We start from the raw sequence: 17,323 nt of genomic DNA, 5'->3' as shown, positions 1-17,323 counted from the left end.
TTACATTAGCTTTACTAAAATTAACGTTTAATGTTTGTATTAAAATTTATAATATTATCGTGTTAATGATTTTATTATTGATAACTTAATAAAATTATTTTAAGATATTTTAGATGCATCTTTCAATACAATGTTGATGTATGTATTTTTAAATTTTATTTTTGCGAAATTTTCGTTACTAGTTCTATGAGATTAATTGCATCTGTTTCAGATTCAAAATCCTCGTTAACGGCACTGGAGAATAATACTTTTTCAATTACAGTAAATAGATATTACGTAATTCAATGGATAGAAAACTTGTTAAATGGAAAAGTCTGATAAAACATAATTCTTTGCAGTTGAATGATTACTTATATGTAAGTTAATGAAAGTTGAATCAGTATTTAATTCTTACTTATACAGCTGTTTATTTTGAAACTTTAGAAGATAAAAAAAGGAAGTAAGAATAAAAAGAAATTGAACGAAATGAAACTTGTGTCGAAGATGACCGAAAGCTTCCGAAGGTGAACGAGCTTGTACATACATACATACATACATACATACAGTGCATAATTTGAAAAGTGATGCGCGAGCATGATGCGCGCATACGCGTCGCGTTTATGCGTTGCACATCATCGTATTCATCGCAGTCTGCGTTTACGTCACATTTCTGATGCAGCATAGTGTATGTTTGTTGTGTGAATATGTATGTATGTACTTAGATTATGTATGTTTAGTGTGTTAAAGCGCGGAAGTTACACTCTATCAACCCTCCAGCAGATGGCACTTGATCAACCCGTTCCCAGGTAAACGTAGTTGGTGCGCATGCGCGTCGACCTATCGCTTTAGTAGAGCGGTGGTGAAGTCAGTAGTAGTGCGGCGACCGTAGCGTGGGGAAAGTGGCTTTATCTCAGTTGAGACGACAGACCGGTAAGCGGCTTTTCATTCTCATTTGTACATATTTCTAATTTCCTTTGTATCACTTTCCACTGATTACATTTATACCGCACTCTGTATTTTCTGCTGGTTTAATCCTGACGTTTCAAATGATTATTTTTATTAAAACTTTCGCGGGATAAAGATGCTGCGAACGTGATTGTTATTTTATGGAATCAGGATTGTTCTTTTTTGAGGCACCCTTAGCTCGATAAACACCCCCCACTACCGCCATTTTGACTCCTTCTTACCGATCGATAGGAAGAAGATAATTGGCGGTATTACCGACGCGGTAATTATTTCTTGACACGATGAATTAAAAAACAAAAAAAGAAAAAAACAAAAAAAATTGTTATCGCTTATCAATAGATAGGTAGCGCTTAGGGTTTTTCCATACAAAGGTTGTTTCATCTTTCGTCTTCTCTTTGTTTTGTAATTTAACGATGAGTAAATAAATACAATGACTCTTTTTATGTATTTATGCTCGACCCTTACAGTTGCTTTTTATTGGATCAATGGAAGATTCACACAAAAGCATAAACGAATAGTTTGAGAGAATAATTAGAGTTATTATTATTAATAAGAATTGTAATTTGTTAAATTAAACATTTTTAAGATATTTCTTCATAAAATTGCACATTACTGTGTATTAATAAAGTTTTTTTGTTTAATTACATTGAGGATGAAATTAAAATGAAAGAAAAGTTTAAAAATAAATTTTCGAGATATTTTTATTATATCACTAACGCAATAAGGCAAAGTAGCTTTTTGTAAATTTCATGTCTAATAAGTTTCATTAATAGTATCATTACTATTGATTTTAGTCAAAGCAGTAATTTGCTTATTAATGTAGTCAGTTTCGTAAAATTTTAAGCCTTAAAATGAGTACCATTTTGCCAATACTCTATGTGCTAGTATCTCACCCTCTTTCTTCTCTTTTTTATTATAAATAACATGTTGTTTTTCTACCAAGTTATCGCTATAAGTTGTACTTAGTTACATATATGCAGTTAATACGTAGAGCGTTGAATTACATACTTTTTTTCTTGATCTCGTATGTATGTATGTATGTATGTATGTATGTATGTATGTAGAGAAAAGAGATCCCTTTCTGAGGTGATATCTCCCTTCTCTATTGAATATTTTATTAAAAAAAGAAAAGGCTGTGGCACACGGATCCTGCCTGCCGTTTTCAATATTTTGCCAAGAAAGAAATACATGAGAAATGATTTTCTTTCATCGTCGGTGTGTGAACAAAGCCAGAAAAAAAGGTATAATTGAAATTGTACAAGTATTAAAATTAGAATATTCTTTTGGATCCTTAAAAGCTTCATTATTGTTTCCGATTACATAATGTTTTCAATTACAAATATGTATAAAAGGGTAAATTATAATTGGATTGGAGTAAATTTCGCTGGAGAACACACTCGATATCACGCGAACGTGTGTGTACTGGTTGTATGCATCTTGGCCAGGTTGGTCGGGGTCAAAAGTTCAGGGGTTCACCAGGTGGCAACTCGCGAATTAGTTAGACTTGGTTTAGACCTATAAATACATCAGAAAAGAAAAATGTGTCTTGCTTGGATGCACCATCAGCGTTTCCACGATACAATATAACTGGGATAAGTCTAAACTCGGAAATTTAACACGGACAACACAGTTGGGTAAATTTTGTATACCGATTTTGCTACACACGGCTGCGGAATAGAGATATGTTCGATCTACTTCGCTTCAAATATAGAGGTACATAGGTACAACCTGTTCCAATTCTTACCGAAGCTGTTTTCATTTTATGGTCGAGATAGTTTCGATAATTTTACATTTCTGATTGATTCGAAATTGTCTGAATAAAGATGCTCTCTTCTGTTGTTGAAGCGCATTTCGCTGCATGGAACGCTGCTGCATCGACCCGTCATCGTTTTATTTTTATTTCTTCATTTCAATTATTGAAATCGAGCCAATTTTCCTCGCTCACTGAATTTTCCTATCATCAGACCCTGTGTCCTTGGATTTTATTTAAAATTTAAAATTTAAAATTTTTAATTTATTAAAATACGTAATTAGGTAATTGAACCGTGTCGATACACTGAACAGCGTTAGAAATTCATCGACCCCGTTGCATAATCAATTGATCAAGCTCGAAGAATCCAATGTCTCCTAGCAATTATCGATAATAATAATAATAATGCATGGGCATCCATGGCATCGCATCGTATATGTACGAGTACATACACACGATACACACTCGATGTCAGCAACAAGAACCCACTTGCCAGAGTGCTGGAACATCCGGTTAACAAGGTCCTTTGGAAAATTCCCGGAACTTGAAATCCATTCAAATTCAATTCTTTTTCCATAATTTCATGAAATAAGATGGAATTCTGATGGCTGATGGAATTTTCAACAAGAAGGGAACATTGGACCTGTTGTCGATGCCTACAGTTTTGCTGTTCAATATCGACCTATTATAATAGGATGGCTAGCTTCAAAAGGCCCTCTCCTTTGTAACCCATTGCTGGCTGGGTCACGCAATAATCAACTTTACCTACCACATTACGTAGATCAAATACCAATATCTATCAAGCCAGTGTAATCGACAAAAGGAAATTTTCTCGATATTATTTGCTTTTTAAAAATTATAAAATTTCACAATTTCTTCACTTTCTTCAATCTCGGTTCTAGATCTTTCATCTATCAACAAATGTCTTAGCATTATACCGGATGATTTCGTCCTATTCTTATTCCCTTCAGAATGGCTTATATTTCTGACTAATAGGTACATACGTATGTATATTGTAGAATCTATTCATCTATTTCCACATTTCTTTTTTACTTTTTTACTTTTTTACTTTTTTACTTTTTTACTTTTTTACTTTTTTACTTTTTTACTTTTTTACTTTTTTACTTTTTTCTGTTACAGATTTGTTAAGAATATTCGAAAATGGGCTCAACATAATCAACCAAGTAAAAGTAAAGGAGGAAATTACTAAAAGAAGATGAATATTACACTCGTTATTTGACCAGTACCATTATTTACCAGCAATACAACATTTCAGTACAAACATTATTTAACAAAAAGAAAATGAAATAAAAAGAAAGTACAATAAAAAGAAGAAAAAATAAACGCGAGGACAATCGTCACTAAAGTTACCTAATTAACCATTTAATCAAGATTTCTATTGACGACTGAAAAGAATATACATTCATCGAAATCGCTGTTAATCTTAAGAAATATTTCGTCTTTAAAGTATTGTGAAAAGAAAAAAGAAAAAAGAAAAAGAGAATATTTTAATTGTATTAACTGAAAGAAAGAATAACGGATAACAATCAATTAGTGGTTATACATATATAACATACACGTTTGAGAAAGTATATGTAATATGTAGATGTTAAATAAATGAATAGTTGTGTAATTATATAAAATGTTTAGTGTCCATTGGGTCCACATTTAAAGAGATTAAAATCTCTGTTTTTATTGTTATCATTGAGAATAAGAGAGGAATATATTTCAAAGGAAGAAAAGTGGAAAACAGAAGAAAAATCGATTCTAAACAAAGGTGATTATTTAATATATAAACTTGATGTTATATTTCAACTTCTTCTCTTATAATAATTTTTTATCTTTTTTATCGAGGGTAGTTTTTTAAAGAATGAATTTTAATTGAATATAAATAATAGAATACTCTGTTCAGAAGGAAGAATGTTGGTTTGAATTGAAAAACTAACGATAAGAAACATCGAAAATGAATCTAGAAGTGGAATTGATCGCAGGGGTGATTAAGGGTGGACCACCTCCGAAAAATTTACCTGCTCCAAGGCTTATTAAAATCTTCATCGCTGGAGAACGGAACGGTCTTATCTTTTTGGTCTTATATTCTTCTATGTTTACCCCTTTACCTGAAATGGCACATTTTATCAAATGATAATTTTCCTCTAATTGCTGAATTTATTTTTCACTCTACAAAGGAAATGTGTCATTTCAGGTAAAGGGGTAAATGCGTATTGGTGTATCGCTATTTTTTATTAACTCATTAGATGTGCTATTGAAAAAATAGTAATACAATTGGAAAAGTGAAATCTGCATATTTATGTATATGTCTGTGTTTGTCTGTGTTTGTCTGTGTTTGTCTGTGTTTGTCTGTGAATCAACGTGAACTCTTTCTTATTTTTTTTAATTCAATTCAAACATTTATCACTATTATTTAATTGCTTGTGTATTAGATGAGGAATGTCTATGTACAATGTGTCTCATCAAACTTTTCATACTCACGATCTGTCAATTGTCCAATAAAGTATTTGTCACTTGTCTGTCTGCGTTTGTATGTACAATATACAATTGTCCATTCATCCTTGGATTCACTTTTATCTTCCACTTTGTTTGGTCGCACCTATACGATGTGCTTTATTTTATTTTATTTTCTGTTACTTTAGAAAACGAAAAATCCAATTTTCTCTAAAAATGTACCAATAAACTTCCCTTCCGGTGTCGTAAAGTTTTTATACATATTTCTCGACCAATATAGAAACGAAGAAATTGGAAAATTTTTCACTGGAAAATAAAACGTTATGAATTATAAGTAGAGAATTCTAGAATTATAAGTAGATTGTACGTTCGCTCGTTCGTTCGTTCTTCATGTACGTATATCTGTATTTAAGCATTATTTTTTGAATTAATTTATAACTTTCGGCTTTTCTTGGATATTTTCAGAATTTATCGAGGAACGGAAGCAACTTTTAGAACTAGTCGGACCGGAATTACAGTCAATTTATGATGACATGGGAATCGAGGTATGAAAAAGACAATTCTTTTTAATTTTTATACAATCGTATTTTATTTTCTGTTCCAATATACTTGTATGAAATGAAAAAATTGAAAACCAATGTAGGTTCTATTGGTGGATATGCACTATGCAACGAATGTGAATCCTGATAGAAATCCATTCTTAGCCGAACATTTTTTCGATGAAATAAACGCTGCTTATCGACATTCAAGAGGCTGTTTTCTCTTGGTAAGTTTTAATAATTATAAACATTTTGCCACTGCTCGTTTTTGTAACTTTCAAGTAACTTGTGATTTTATGAATCGATATCCATATTATCCTTCGACTTAGCTGAAACGAGATACCCCAAGAGAATATCTATATTAATTACTGGCAAAGTGAAAATGAAATCTGAGAGGAAGTTGATTGAATTCATCATAATAATAAACATCGTTATTTGTTAAGCTGTTAATAGGGGACGAGTACAGTACTGGATGGCTGCCAACGAGACTGACAGAGGAAACTTACGGAATTCTTTCCACTCGTTACTCGGCGATGGAAGAATATTACGAACAGGATAGTAATTGCTACGTCTTAAAGGCTGGCAGGTAGTTCAGTTTTATTATGCTATTGCATAGAAGCGGAATGAAAATGGCAATAAAAAGAAGAGAGACATTGCTTTTATTGCTCCAATCTGAATATACAATTAGCCATTTTTCATTAACGTTAGGAATTTCATCAAATGCGTGATAGTGTTTACCTTTTGTATTTTCTATTTCCTAATTAAGTTTCAGAGATTTAGTTAATAGTTAAATATATGTATATTCGACAGGTACGATACCGTAAAGGACAGTTGGCAAAATTCGGAACCGACTATAAGAGAAACGCTGAAGAAAGCTATAGAATCCGTCGTTTCTGAAAAATCTGACAACGAAGAAATTAGAAATATATTAAAGAGTACCACGGAGAGACAGCTCGAGTATGCTTTGAGTAAGTTTTTATCAAATAATTTTACTTTCTTTCGTATACAGAATTTCGTATATTTTACAGAATTAGACGAGACAGGGGAAGGCATTATAGCGGTGACGCGTAGCTGGAAAGGAAAGAAAAGTTCAAAAGCTGTATCGTCGTTAAAATCTCTGGTAACTAGTAATCTACCAGCTGACAATATAATTAACGTAGAAGTAGAACAAAAGACAGGCGGTATTAATCCTGACAATAGAAGCCACAAAGGATATCTGGCACATCTTTGTCGTTTGGTGGTGAATCGTGTACAAACGTTAGTTAACGCTTCGATCGAAGCCGATCCAGAGATGAAAAGCAAGAAAAAAATGGTGCAAGAGATTTATGCTGAGAGTCTGATGCATCTCGCGCTTCTTAGAGACGTGAAAGCTTGCGAGGACAATGAGAATATAGAGCGAATAAAGCAGCTGTTGATCGATGGTAAATCATCTTCTTTCTCAATTCATTTTTTTTTGTTTTTCATAATGACGAACAACACCGTTAAAAATGAACAGGTAAATCGCAGAAACACGGGCCGATAATGATTAAAGGTGGCAAGTACTCGGGGAAGTCTTCTTTGCTCTCAAGAATCTACGCGGACGCTTCATCTTGGTTAGATTCTGCCACTTTCAAAGTGGTTCGCCTTTGCGCTTCCACTCCTCGATCAGCGTATAGCTTGGAATTGCTTCGAGTCCTTTGTCAACACGTCGGCTTTCTATCTGGCGTGTTAGATGGAAACCTTCCGAAAGACGCCTCGTTCGATCCTCTTTACTTGAACAATTGGCTCGGTCAAATTATCAGACGTATCGAAGAGGAACCGCTGAAGGAGCAACTGTTGATACTTCTCGATGATCTTCATCGATTGCATCCACTCGAGTGTGATATCGTTGCTGCTCTTTCATGGTTACCTACACATTTACCTCCTGGTTGGTAATTGTAACGCCTCGATATGTACCTTCGATAACTCCTCGTTAACGAGTCGAAAGAATCATTTGTAATTATAACTTGTTGTAGGAGTACATTTGCTAGTGACCACAGCAGTTCCCCCCGAAATGCTGCGGTTCACCCCTGTACAAAAAGAAAGATTGCGAAGCAACGAGATTTTAATCGAACTCCAAGATTCAACTTCTCAAGATTCTCAAGAAACTACTGATAACGTTTTTGACACGTTAGAAAGATTGATAGGAGAATGTGCGGCTAACAGAATCGGTGCAATCTTGGCATGCACAGAGTACGGTTTATCCGAAACTGAACTTCTCGAAATGATCATGCCCACCGGTGGTGACGGACCCTTGTTTCTCCAACAAGGAATGTTCAACTTTTCAACCTGGTATTTGGTTAGAAGAACGTTTAACGAATATCTAAAGGTGAGAAAAATGAAAAAATATCAGTTTTAAAAAGAATATACATAATAAATAATTGATACGTTTCTTCGTTCAAGGTACGAGTATTAAGTGGAAGACTGTTGTTCTCCTGGCAATATCCGATTCGCGATCTAGCTAGAAAAAGATACTTCTCCAATCAAGAAACCCTAAAGAGTTATCACGGTGAGTTAGCAAATCATTTCTTTACCGAAGATTTCGAAGACAAGGATGAGAAATCATCCCCTGAAGAAGAAACCCCTAAGAAGGAGACACCTTTCCAAAGCCGGCCAAGATCTCAAGACACGGCTTACAATATTAGACACGTCGAAGAAGCTTGGTTACATTTATTAAGAGCCGGAGATGTCGAAAAGTTGAAGAAATTAGCTGTCTGCGCATTTGATTTTCTTCTTGCCGCTGTACAGACGATTTCTGTTAGTTATTTAAGATGCGTTTTGGAACATTCGAGAAGGTACCTGCTAGAAAGAGATTTAGAATTGGTTTATTACACCGTAAGAAAGTCGAGCGATATTTTGACGAGGGATCCTCTTCAACTTGGAGCGCAGCTGATCTGTTGGCTGAGACCTGTGGCCGAAGATGGTGGTGACTTGGTGAGAAAAATTCATTATCTTACGCTGCTAATGGCGTGTGATTACGTAAAACGTTATTTCGAATAAGGTCAGCAGAATGGTCACTGCGGCAATGGCTTGGTGCGATGGATATACAGCACCATTGTTGGTACCATTAAATGGCTGGCTTCAACCACCTTTACCACTTCAAATTCGCACATTATCTTGTCCACAAGGAGTGAAACTTGTTGAAGCGGCACCATCTGGACAACACGTTATAGTTGTTCCTTTTCAAGGTGATGCTCAACTCTGGCACGTGATGTCTGGACAATTGGTTCATACTTTTAAAGGTAAAGTATGACTTTGTTAATTATTCTTACATCTCTGATTTTTTCATTCATTTCTATTATTTATAATAACATTAGATATTTTAGGCCATTCGAGTCCAATATCTTGCTTAGCGGTAACCCAACAATCCCAGTATTTGCTAACTGGCTCTGAAGACACTTCGATCATAGTCTGGGACATGAAGGAATTTACCTTGAAACTGAGAATCCAGGAACATATCGCTCCAGTATTATGCTTGACATCTGCCCTCAAGAATTCAGTCATTCTCAGGTTTATAATAATTTTATTCTTAACTATGCGTGTACATAATATATGGATAATCAACTCTGCTAAAGGGTTAACCTTTGTTGAGAAAACAGAAACGCTTTAAATTTAAATGATCAATTTTATTTCAGCGGTGGCGAAGACTCTAGGATCATCGCCACAAGCTTGCTAACAGGTGACGTTCTGATCAAGGTGGATCATCATAGAGGACCAGTGAACTCGATTCTCGTCGATTCAGCTGGGGAGATCCTCGTATCCGGCTCTTCTGACTGTACAGTTTGTTTATGGTGTCTGGTGAGATTCACCTTGTTGAAGAGTATCGTTCTTCCATCTGCGGTGACGATGCTGGACGTGTCAGCGGATTCTGTCTTCCTGTTGGCGGCTTGCGAGGACCAGAAACTATACTTGAGATCTTTGGCCACGGGAACAGAGATTCACACGTTGAGAGGTCATCAAGGCGAAGTGAAGAGCATCTGCTTGGCAAGGGACTGTAGAAGAGCGATCGCGGGTGGAGCGAAGGGCAAAGTTTCTGTTTTTGATATGCACAGTGGAAGGTTGACGAGAACCCTGCCAGCGAATCCTTCGGCAGATGTCACTGCTGTTAAAGTAAATGCTTATTTATTCTTACTTTACATACATACATACATACATACATACACGTACATATTGTATTGCACCTGTTGACCAAGTAGGATAAGGCAAATCGCGTGCATCTTTAAAGGTGACAGAAAAAGATGACTTTTTGATAACGGCTTCCGGTGATCGAGTAACTTATTGGAGCTTTCGAGGCGAAGAAGCACACGCGAAGGTCCAAAAATCTACTAAGCAGGAATCATTGCATCCACACACAGCTCCCATTTCGTGTTTAGATATATCTAGAGACGGAGCAATGGCGGTCACTGGTGGAGTCGATTCCCTGGTGAATCTATGGCAATTGAACACACACGAGTTGCTGTCCACCTTCGAAGGTCACATCGCTAGCATCACGTGCATCGCGTTCTCAGCTTCCGGTTTATTCGTTGCTTCTGGTACGTAATCCTTTATTACCTTAATATCCTGATAATTGTTATATTGTAATAACGAACGATTTCAACATAGGTTCCGAGGACAAAACAATCCGAGTTTGGGGGTTGACATTGGGTTTAGTAGTAGCTACTTTTAAACATCAAGCACCGGTTACCGCAGTTACGGCCATGTTCGATGGTCGACGAATAGTCAGTTCCGATAGGGCTGGTACGATTCGCGTTTGGGCAGCAGATACAGGAACCCTCATTCAATCCGTATGTGGACCTGGTCGTTGTTTCACTGTTTCTTCTGACATGAGGTACCTACTCTTCAATTTCTCAACACTTTCGTGCAGAGGAATTTCTTTGATTTAACTTTCAGGTACGCTATATGTGGAACGGGAGACAATCAGCTGCGGATAGTGAGTTTAGGAGCCGGTCCTGAAGAGAAATATCAAGTATCACATTCTCAAGATATTACTTGCCTGGTGGCTAGCCCCGATTCTAGATTATTGATCACAGGATCCAGGGACATGAGTTTAAAAGTTTGGCAATTAGCTGGTGGTAAATTATCGCAGGTTCGACAATTTTTTTTTTCATTTTTTCTTTTTTTCTTTTTTTCGACTGTATTAGGTGTATTCTTAATAAATTAACGGTAATAAATTATCCTCCAGGTTCTCGTGGGGCATACAGATCACGTCACCTGTGTTGCGGTATCCGTTCTTGATAAGTCTATCGTGGTGTCCGGCTCGAAGGATGCCAACCTGATCGTCTGGGATATCAACACTGGCTCGGATCTTCATACTTTGAACGGTCATTTGGGATACATCACGTGTGTAAAGTTATCCGGAGACGGTACTCTTGCAGCTTCGGGAAGCGAAGACAAGAGTCTGATTATTTGGGACACGAAGAAAGGCTGTCCCCTCAACAGTATTATGTTGCACGTACCAGTGTTGGGTGTTGAACTTGCGACGGATCTTTCAAGACTTTCTTTGCATCTGCTGGAACACAAATGCATGCCCATCCTCTGTTTGTACAATACACCGGCTCAGTACGTTAAATTACCAGACTACGTGGCTCCTTGGTGCGATATCAGGGATTTGAGACCTCCTGGCCCAAAGAGACCCAACAAGAGGCTCCTAAAGAAGGAGGTATCGTTGGACAGTGATACGTGGCGCAGAAAATATGGCCATCTTACATCAGGTATCAACTTGTCAAAGGTTTATTTATAAAATGCATCTACTCAATGAGTAAAGAGGAAGAAAATTTAAATGAACGATTATTTCATTAAGGAGTATTAAGATCATCGGTGGATGACGGTCTCCAACGACGGTTTAGCGTAAGCGCGTCAATGGATGAGATCAGCAAAGTCGGATTAACGAGTAGTCCCTCAGGACTTGGTGCAGAACAGGCAGCTCTTGCTCAGTCGCAACACTTTGATCAACTAGAAGCACTTTGGAACAAACAGTCGCCACCTGCTAGGCCTCGTTCTCATGGCAGAACACTTTCCAAGCAAAGCTCTTTACAGGCTACACGAATATCCGATTCGGAGGAGGAGGGCAAGTTTAACAGCGGAAAATTGATAAAAAATATTTTCTAATAGATTTTAATTTGATATTTCACTTTTACAGGCGTACCAGATTAAAAGAAAAGAAAAGAAAAGAAAAGAAAAGAACTAAATCCTAATCGTCGTACATAAATACCTTCTTCTTTCTCTACTGTCTTTCTTGAAAAAGCAGAAACGAAGAAAAGTTAAAAAATGGCGTACGTACTTACATAAGCTCGATTACAAACTTCTCGTGTCTGATGCAATAAACGTAATTATACGATATAGAAGTATAAAAGAGAACACACATAATATACATACATACCGATATGTATAATATCGATATTAGCGAAACGATAAATTAAACTTATTTATTTTCATCCTTCATTCTCGCCTTTACAGGGATCATTTTTAACGAACATTGGGAGAAAAGAAAATATATTACTTTGATGTATTTATTTATACCAGGTGTAAATTTCATCTTTTATAAAGAACGAACCATTTGTTTATCATTTTAATTATCAAATTAAATTAAAGTTGAAGGAAAAAAAAAAAAAAAAAAATATGTTGCGCTGTTTTTAACTGTTAATTGTTCCTTACGTACTCGTGAAACAGTTTGTTGATAGCGCTTCCGTAATTAATTATTGTTCCGTAATTTTTCTTGATAATAATCCGCGACGATTCGCCATGCTTTTGGTGCCATGAATCCTTCCGGTGGTTTTTCACCGGATTTCGCTAAAGCTAAAATAATGAAAGAAATATAAATTGTAAATTTAATTTTTATACATTCTTAATAGTACAGGTAAATACGTTACCTCGCATTTTAGTGCCAGAGATAAAACTAAAGTCCTGAGATCGTTCTGGTTCGAAGAACGCCATTCTTCTCGCTCTATTGTCATATGCTGCTACTCTGAATGGAATTATTTCAAGACCCTCGAGTCCTGGCGCCATCGATAAAACTTTGGACCCATGGGTTCCGTCGTACAGATTGCCTAATGTTGATAAATTTCCATAACTATTACGGAAATACGGAAGTGAGAATTGTGTTAATCATACCATCTGGTGTTTTTGATTTGTCAGGATGAGGCAGACCCGCGGGATCTCGTCCAACGATATAAAAGGTTGCTCCTGCCATCATTCTTGCTTTAGCATGCCATTGCACCTGTACGTATAAATAAATAAATAGATAAATAAATAAGTTGGATTGGATTATTAATTGAAGAAATAAGAAAACTTGATTGGTAATACCTCTGTAGGTCCAGCATAGAGCATGGGGCTTGGAAAAATGGCAAGTATAGTGTCATTGTGTAATACACCCTCTTCGAGAACACTTTGATGTTGATTTATCCTTACAGACAATGGTACATCATCCTCTTTTGTCCATCCTCCCAGAGGATGTAAGAGAAGAACTGGTTTCTTGAAAGCACGTTCTTCTACAAGGTATCTTCTTGTATCCTGAAATTAATTTTAGTAAAAATCCTTTTCCTGTTAAATAGTACAATTTATAGGTTTTTACATTAATTGTTTTTACAAACCTGCATTAAAAGTGCATGGCCATTGTGTATCGGATTCCTTAATTGAAAAGCAAAAACAGCATCGGCACCCATTTTTTTACACATTTTTCGAATTTCATTAGGGGTCAGTCTGTATTTATCGAGACCATCGTTCCATCGAATTCGTTGAAAAACTTCTAATTCGCCTCCAATTAGCCAATCACCTGAATTATGTATCATCCTTACGTACGGGTGTCCAGGATCATTTGTCCCAAATTCTCTACAACATCTAATAACATTTTCCAAATAAGAATAGAAGAATTGATTTCTGATTATTACTAGAAATTTTCAAACCTTTCTTCTTTTCGATGAGCGAAAAATTCAGGTTTCCTTAAGATTGCAATAATTCGATCTTGATACTTCAACGTCAACGCTGTTGAATTTGTACATTTTTCTTTTTGAGCCGTGGTAACCGGAAGTACGATTGGTATCGACTGATTAATGACGCTGCTTTGGCCTTCTTCGATGATTTTGAAGTGCTGGCACTATCAAAAACAACAACTTTTTACATTTCGTATACAGGGTGTTCGACAACAGGTGGGAAAAATTTTAATGGGTGATTCTAGGAATCAAAATAAGACGAAAATCAAGAATAATGAAATTGCGTTTGCAGCTTTGTTTTACAGTAATTAACGTTTAAAAATTCGAATAAAAAGCCCCTGAAACCTGCAATCCGCTCAGCACCGACGACTGAACGTCAGATCAGCAGGGGAAGGTACAGTCATAACCAAGAATCGTTGAATAGTAGAAACTCACCTCGTGCTATTCTGTTTCTCGGTTATGACTGTACCGACCCCTGCTGACCTGACGTTCAGTCGTCGATGCTGGGCGGGTTGCAGGTTTCAGGCGCTTTTTACTCGAATTTTTAAACGTTAATTATTGGAAAACAAAGCCGTAAACACTATTTCGTTATTCTTGATTTTCGTCTTATTTTCATCCCTAGAATCACCCCTTAAAATTTTGCCCACCTGTTGTCGAACACCCTGTATATGTATGTATACGTATGTATATGTATGTATATTTTTTTTCTTCTAATTTTTATTAATAAAATGATCGAGTACATTTTTGAAATAATTAATTATCACGAGAAAAACATTAATATCGATGCCTTATCAAATAAACAACAGGCTTTCATGAAGCTTTAGATATTGTATTACCTTTATACGGAATAGATTAATTTTTATCTTTTAAAGTCTACATTCCGATGATTAATCAATTACGAGTAAACAAACACCTACTTTTAGATATTGATCTTCTCTCATGAAACCTCTGAGTGGACTTGCCCAACCCTCGGCAAGTACTTGAATCCATTGCAAATCAATATCATTAATTTCAATACCTAAATGTATTAAAGAATAAGATAGTTAATATCTTCGTACCTGTGCTGAATCTCTATTAATAATTGATGAATTAATGTGCTATATGTATATTAGAAAATGAACAATACAGTAGACCCACCCTGATTACGCGAATGTTAATCCACGCGTCTAGGTATTAGGTGATTGCGTGTTGAAATCGGCCATTTGATATGCAACAAATCTAATATATCCCGAGTTTAATGACCCAATGGTATTCAGAACATATCAAATACAACGTGAACCAGGATATTGTAGAAACTACATATCCATATGTAGTAATTTACATTAATTCAACAATTCTTCAATTGAAATAATCTGAAATTCAAGGATCGATAGAAACATACTGAAAAGTTTGTCTGCCTCTCGTTTCGCATCTTTCAGTTTTTCCTCTGGGATGAACAATTCTTCGACGGGTTCCGGTATCATTGGAATAATTCCTTCTTTGATAAGAAAATCAATGACCATTTTCTTCGAAGTATCTAAACTATGATCTTCGGTATTTACAACAAAATCAGCATGCTTGGGTGCCTCGTAATCCTGACCGATACCAGTGAAGCTTTTAATCGCACCTTTTCTAGCCTTCTCATAGAGACCTTTCACATCCCTTGCTTCGCAGGTTTCCACCGAAGCTTGCACAAAGATTTCAAAGAATCTTAAATTAAATTCCTCGTGAATACTTCTGGCCAGTCTTCTATCAACCTCGAATGGTGAAACGAAGCTGCAGATGGTAATTATCCCACAATCTGCGAATAATTTTGCTACTTCTGCCGCTCTTCGTACATTTTCTTCGCGATCCTCTTTGCTGAAGCCAAGGTTTCGATTCAGACCCCCACGAATGTTGTCACCGTCGAGACTGTACGCAGGTATACCCTGAACGGATAAATTAATGTAATGATAAATCAATTTTTTTTTTTTTTCTTCATCTTATAAATAAATTGTTTTACCTGAGAAACAAGGTGATTCTCGAGCTGAAACGAAATGGAAGTCTTGCCAGCGCCTGAAAGTCCCGTTAACCAAATGGTACATCCACGAAATCGTTTAAATTTCCCATAATGTTCTCCTCGTTTTTCTCTCGACACTTGATGTATCTGCTCTGTCACATTTGTTGACCGAATCTACGGTAAAAATTCATATGAAATTGAAACGAAAAAAGCGAACGAAACGAAATAAGTTAATTTATTTGATTTATTTATTCATTAGATAGCTTTAAGAGATTATGCTATTTTTATCGATACGCTTTGATACCTGATTATTTTTCCTCTCTGAATTTCTATCCTCCATCAAGTTTTTTATATACATTCCCATCTTGACTAATTATTATTAGAACACTTAGAAATTCGTAGAATGTTTAAACTAGAATGTAAATTATAGAAAAATCAGGGCTAATAACGCGAAGAAGAAAGTATTCAGATGCATAGTTCCAAGTCGACTGTTAAACATTTAAATTCTATCAAACGAGAAAGCGAAAAGGAAAGTAAAGTGGTTCCGTAGTGGGATTAAAGAATTTCACGGAGATTCATTCATTCATTCATTCATTCATTCATTCATATTTCGAATCTAACAAAACATGGAAATCATCAAACGGAAGTGATAACGAATTACATGATACGTATGATGCTATTCTAGTCTATGTGTTTTTTTCTTTTTCTAAACGTACGTTTAGAGTTTCATTGTTTCACATGCCGCGTTCATTTCCACGTTCATTTCTTAACGTATAAAAACATAACAACGCATGACGAATAGCAATTTGCGATCTAGTTTCACAAGAATACGATCAATATATTGTTACAATGTTTTAATAGCTTTGGAATATCGAGCCCTTACTTTTCAGGGATCAAGTAAGGAAGAAAAGAGAAAATTATATGAAATAAATTAACTATCGCTTAATTTACCATTTCAAATGAACAATACTGGTTCTCCAATGTTTCTGAAAGAACTGACGTGAAACTGATCAAGGTCGCACATGGTATCTAACAATAATCAAACATTGTATAAAAACTGATAATAACTTACATAATTAATTGGTTCACTGGAGCTTTTCATTTCGCTTTTACCATTCATTGTTTTTCCAACTAACCGATACTTTTTGCATTACACTTATGATGTAGTTCGTATGATGTACTTCGTTAAACCGTTCGATTCGATACCAACATCAAACACTATACGTTACGTTCAAACTTTATATTGTTATTAACAAACAATTACGAATGGACATAAGTGAGTGACGTGGGTGTAATGAGTAGCAGGTGACATGTGCTCTTTCATATATCATCGAGAGGTGTCAAGAAGGCGCATATTATTCACAGGAGGGGAGAAATTGCATACTTTCCCTCTTCTTCTTCTATATGTGACCCTGAATGAAAGAAAAAACGAATAGTAATGAAAAACTCGAGGACAAACGGATAGAGAAATTTCTTATTTCGTGATTTACTTCGATAATGTTTCTTCGTGGTAAATAGGAATAATTATATTCCCACGATTTTCTTCGAAATCCATTACATCTTGATTTTTTCCTCTTTTTACTACATAAATCTTCTATCCTCGTAAAATTGTGGAACAAACGAATGTAAATATATTGACTTAGATTTTTTTATTTATTTTTCCTTTAACTTGTATATTCTCTATATACAAGTGTCTTTATCT

The 17,323-nt window shown here is 35.7% G+C and overlaps 2 protein-coding genes across 13 annotated transcripts; one reads left to right on the top strand and one right to left on the bottom strand.

The window, feature by feature from the left end:
* The first annotated feature begins 401 nt into the window (after positions 1–401).
* LOC117606411 (protein qui-1) lies at positions 402–11,898 on the top strand. Of its 11 annotated transcripts, none has more exons than XM_076689603.1 (22): positions 402–503; positions 717–909; positions 3,598–3,691; positions 3,836–4,472; positions 4,594–4,767; positions 5,624–5,703; positions 5,802–5,924; positions 6,141–6,283; positions 6,508–6,665; positions 6,726–7,118; positions 7,193–7,603; positions 7,692–8,044; positions 8,119–8,649; positions 8,717–8,957; positions 9,033–9,225; positions 9,351–9,825; positions 9,941–10,247; positions 10,318–10,547; positions 10,610–10,801; positions 10,898–11,426; positions 11,516–11,782; positions 11,855–11,898. In XM_076689603.1, the coding sequence occupies exons 5-22, from the start codon at positions 4,659–4,661 to the stop codon at positions 11,866–11,868; spliced, it is 4,749 nt and encodes a 1,582-aa protein (XP_076545718.1). In that variant the 5' UTR covers positions 402–503; positions 717–909; positions 3,598–3,691; positions 3,836–4,472; positions 4,594–4,658; the 3' UTR covers positions 11,869–11,898. The 11 variants fall into 11 exon arrangements, with proteins under 11 accessions (XP_076545718.1, XP_076545719.1, XP_076545717.1 ...); XM_076689604.1 differs by having other exon boundaries at positions 3,598–3,699; XM_076689602.1 differs by lacking the exon at positions 3,598–3,691 and having other exon boundaries at positions 4,555–4,767.
* On the bottom strand, positions 11,885–17,264 carry LOC117606424 (bifunctional 3'-phosphoadenosine 5'-phosphosulfate synthase). Of its 2 annotated transcripts, XM_034328828.2 has the most exons (12): positions 17,112–17,264; positions 16,694–17,033; positions 15,926–16,033; positions 15,625–15,795; positions 15,025–15,550; positions 14,561–14,661; positions 13,617–13,807; positions 13,305–13,551; positions 13,018–13,224; positions 12,826–12,931; positions 12,585–12,761; positions 11,885–12,510 (listed from the first exon to the last, which is right to left on the bottom strand). In XM_034328828.2, exons 3-12 carry the CDS (start codon positions 15,983–15,985, stop codon positions 12,407–12,409), a joined length of 1,890 nt encoding a protein of 629 aa, XP_034184719.2. In that variant the 5' UTR covers positions 15,986–16,033; positions 16,694–17,033; positions 17,112–17,264; the 3' UTR covers positions 11,885–12,406. The 2 variants fall into 2 exon arrangements, with proteins under 2 accessions (XP_034184719.2, XP_034184720.2); XM_034328829.2 differs by lacking the exon at positions 15,926–16,033 and having other exon boundaries at positions 17,112–17,263.
* Between the last annotated feature and the right edge of the window lie 59 nt (positions 17,265–17,323).

The sequence above is a fragment of the Osmia lignaria genome, chromosome 8 (assembly GCF_051020975.1).
Source record: "Osmia lignaria lignaria isolate PbOS001 chromosome 8, iyOsmLign1, whole genome shotgun sequence".
Taxonomy (NCBI): domain Eukaryota; kingdom Metazoa; phylum Arthropoda; class Insecta; order Hymenoptera; family Megachilidae; genus Osmia; species Osmia lignaria.
The sequence above is the reverse complement of the archived record's forward strand: the minus strand, read 5'-3'. Positions and strand labels throughout refer to the sequence as shown.

Bases quoted from the DNA above. Each gene is read 5' to 3' on its own strand.
- LOC117606424 (XM_034328828.2), bottom strand. From the start codon at position 15,985: ATGGGAATGTATATAAAAAACTTGATGGAGGATAGAAATTCAGAGAGG. The intron at 15,796-15,925 runs GTATCAAAGCGT...TTTTTACCGTAG, and splicing joins CAGAGAGGAAAAATAATCAG to ATTCGGTCAACAAATGTGAC. The intron at 12,932-13,017 runs GTATTACCAATC...TTATACGTACAG, and splicing joins TCTATGCTGGACCTACAGAG to GTGCAATGGCATGCTAAAGC.
- LOC117606411 (XM_076689602.1), top strand. From the start codon at position 4,659: ATGAATCTAGAAGTGGAATTGATCGCAGGGGTGATTAAGGGTGGACCA. The intron at 5,925-6,140 runs GTAAGTTTTAAT...TTATTTGTTAAG, and splicing joins CAAGAGGCTGTTTTCTCTTG to CTGTTAATAGGGGACGAGTA. The intron at 7,604-7,691 runs GTTGGTAATTGT...AACTTGTTGTAG, and splicing joins ACCTACACATTTACCTCCTG to GAGTACATTTGCTAGTGACC.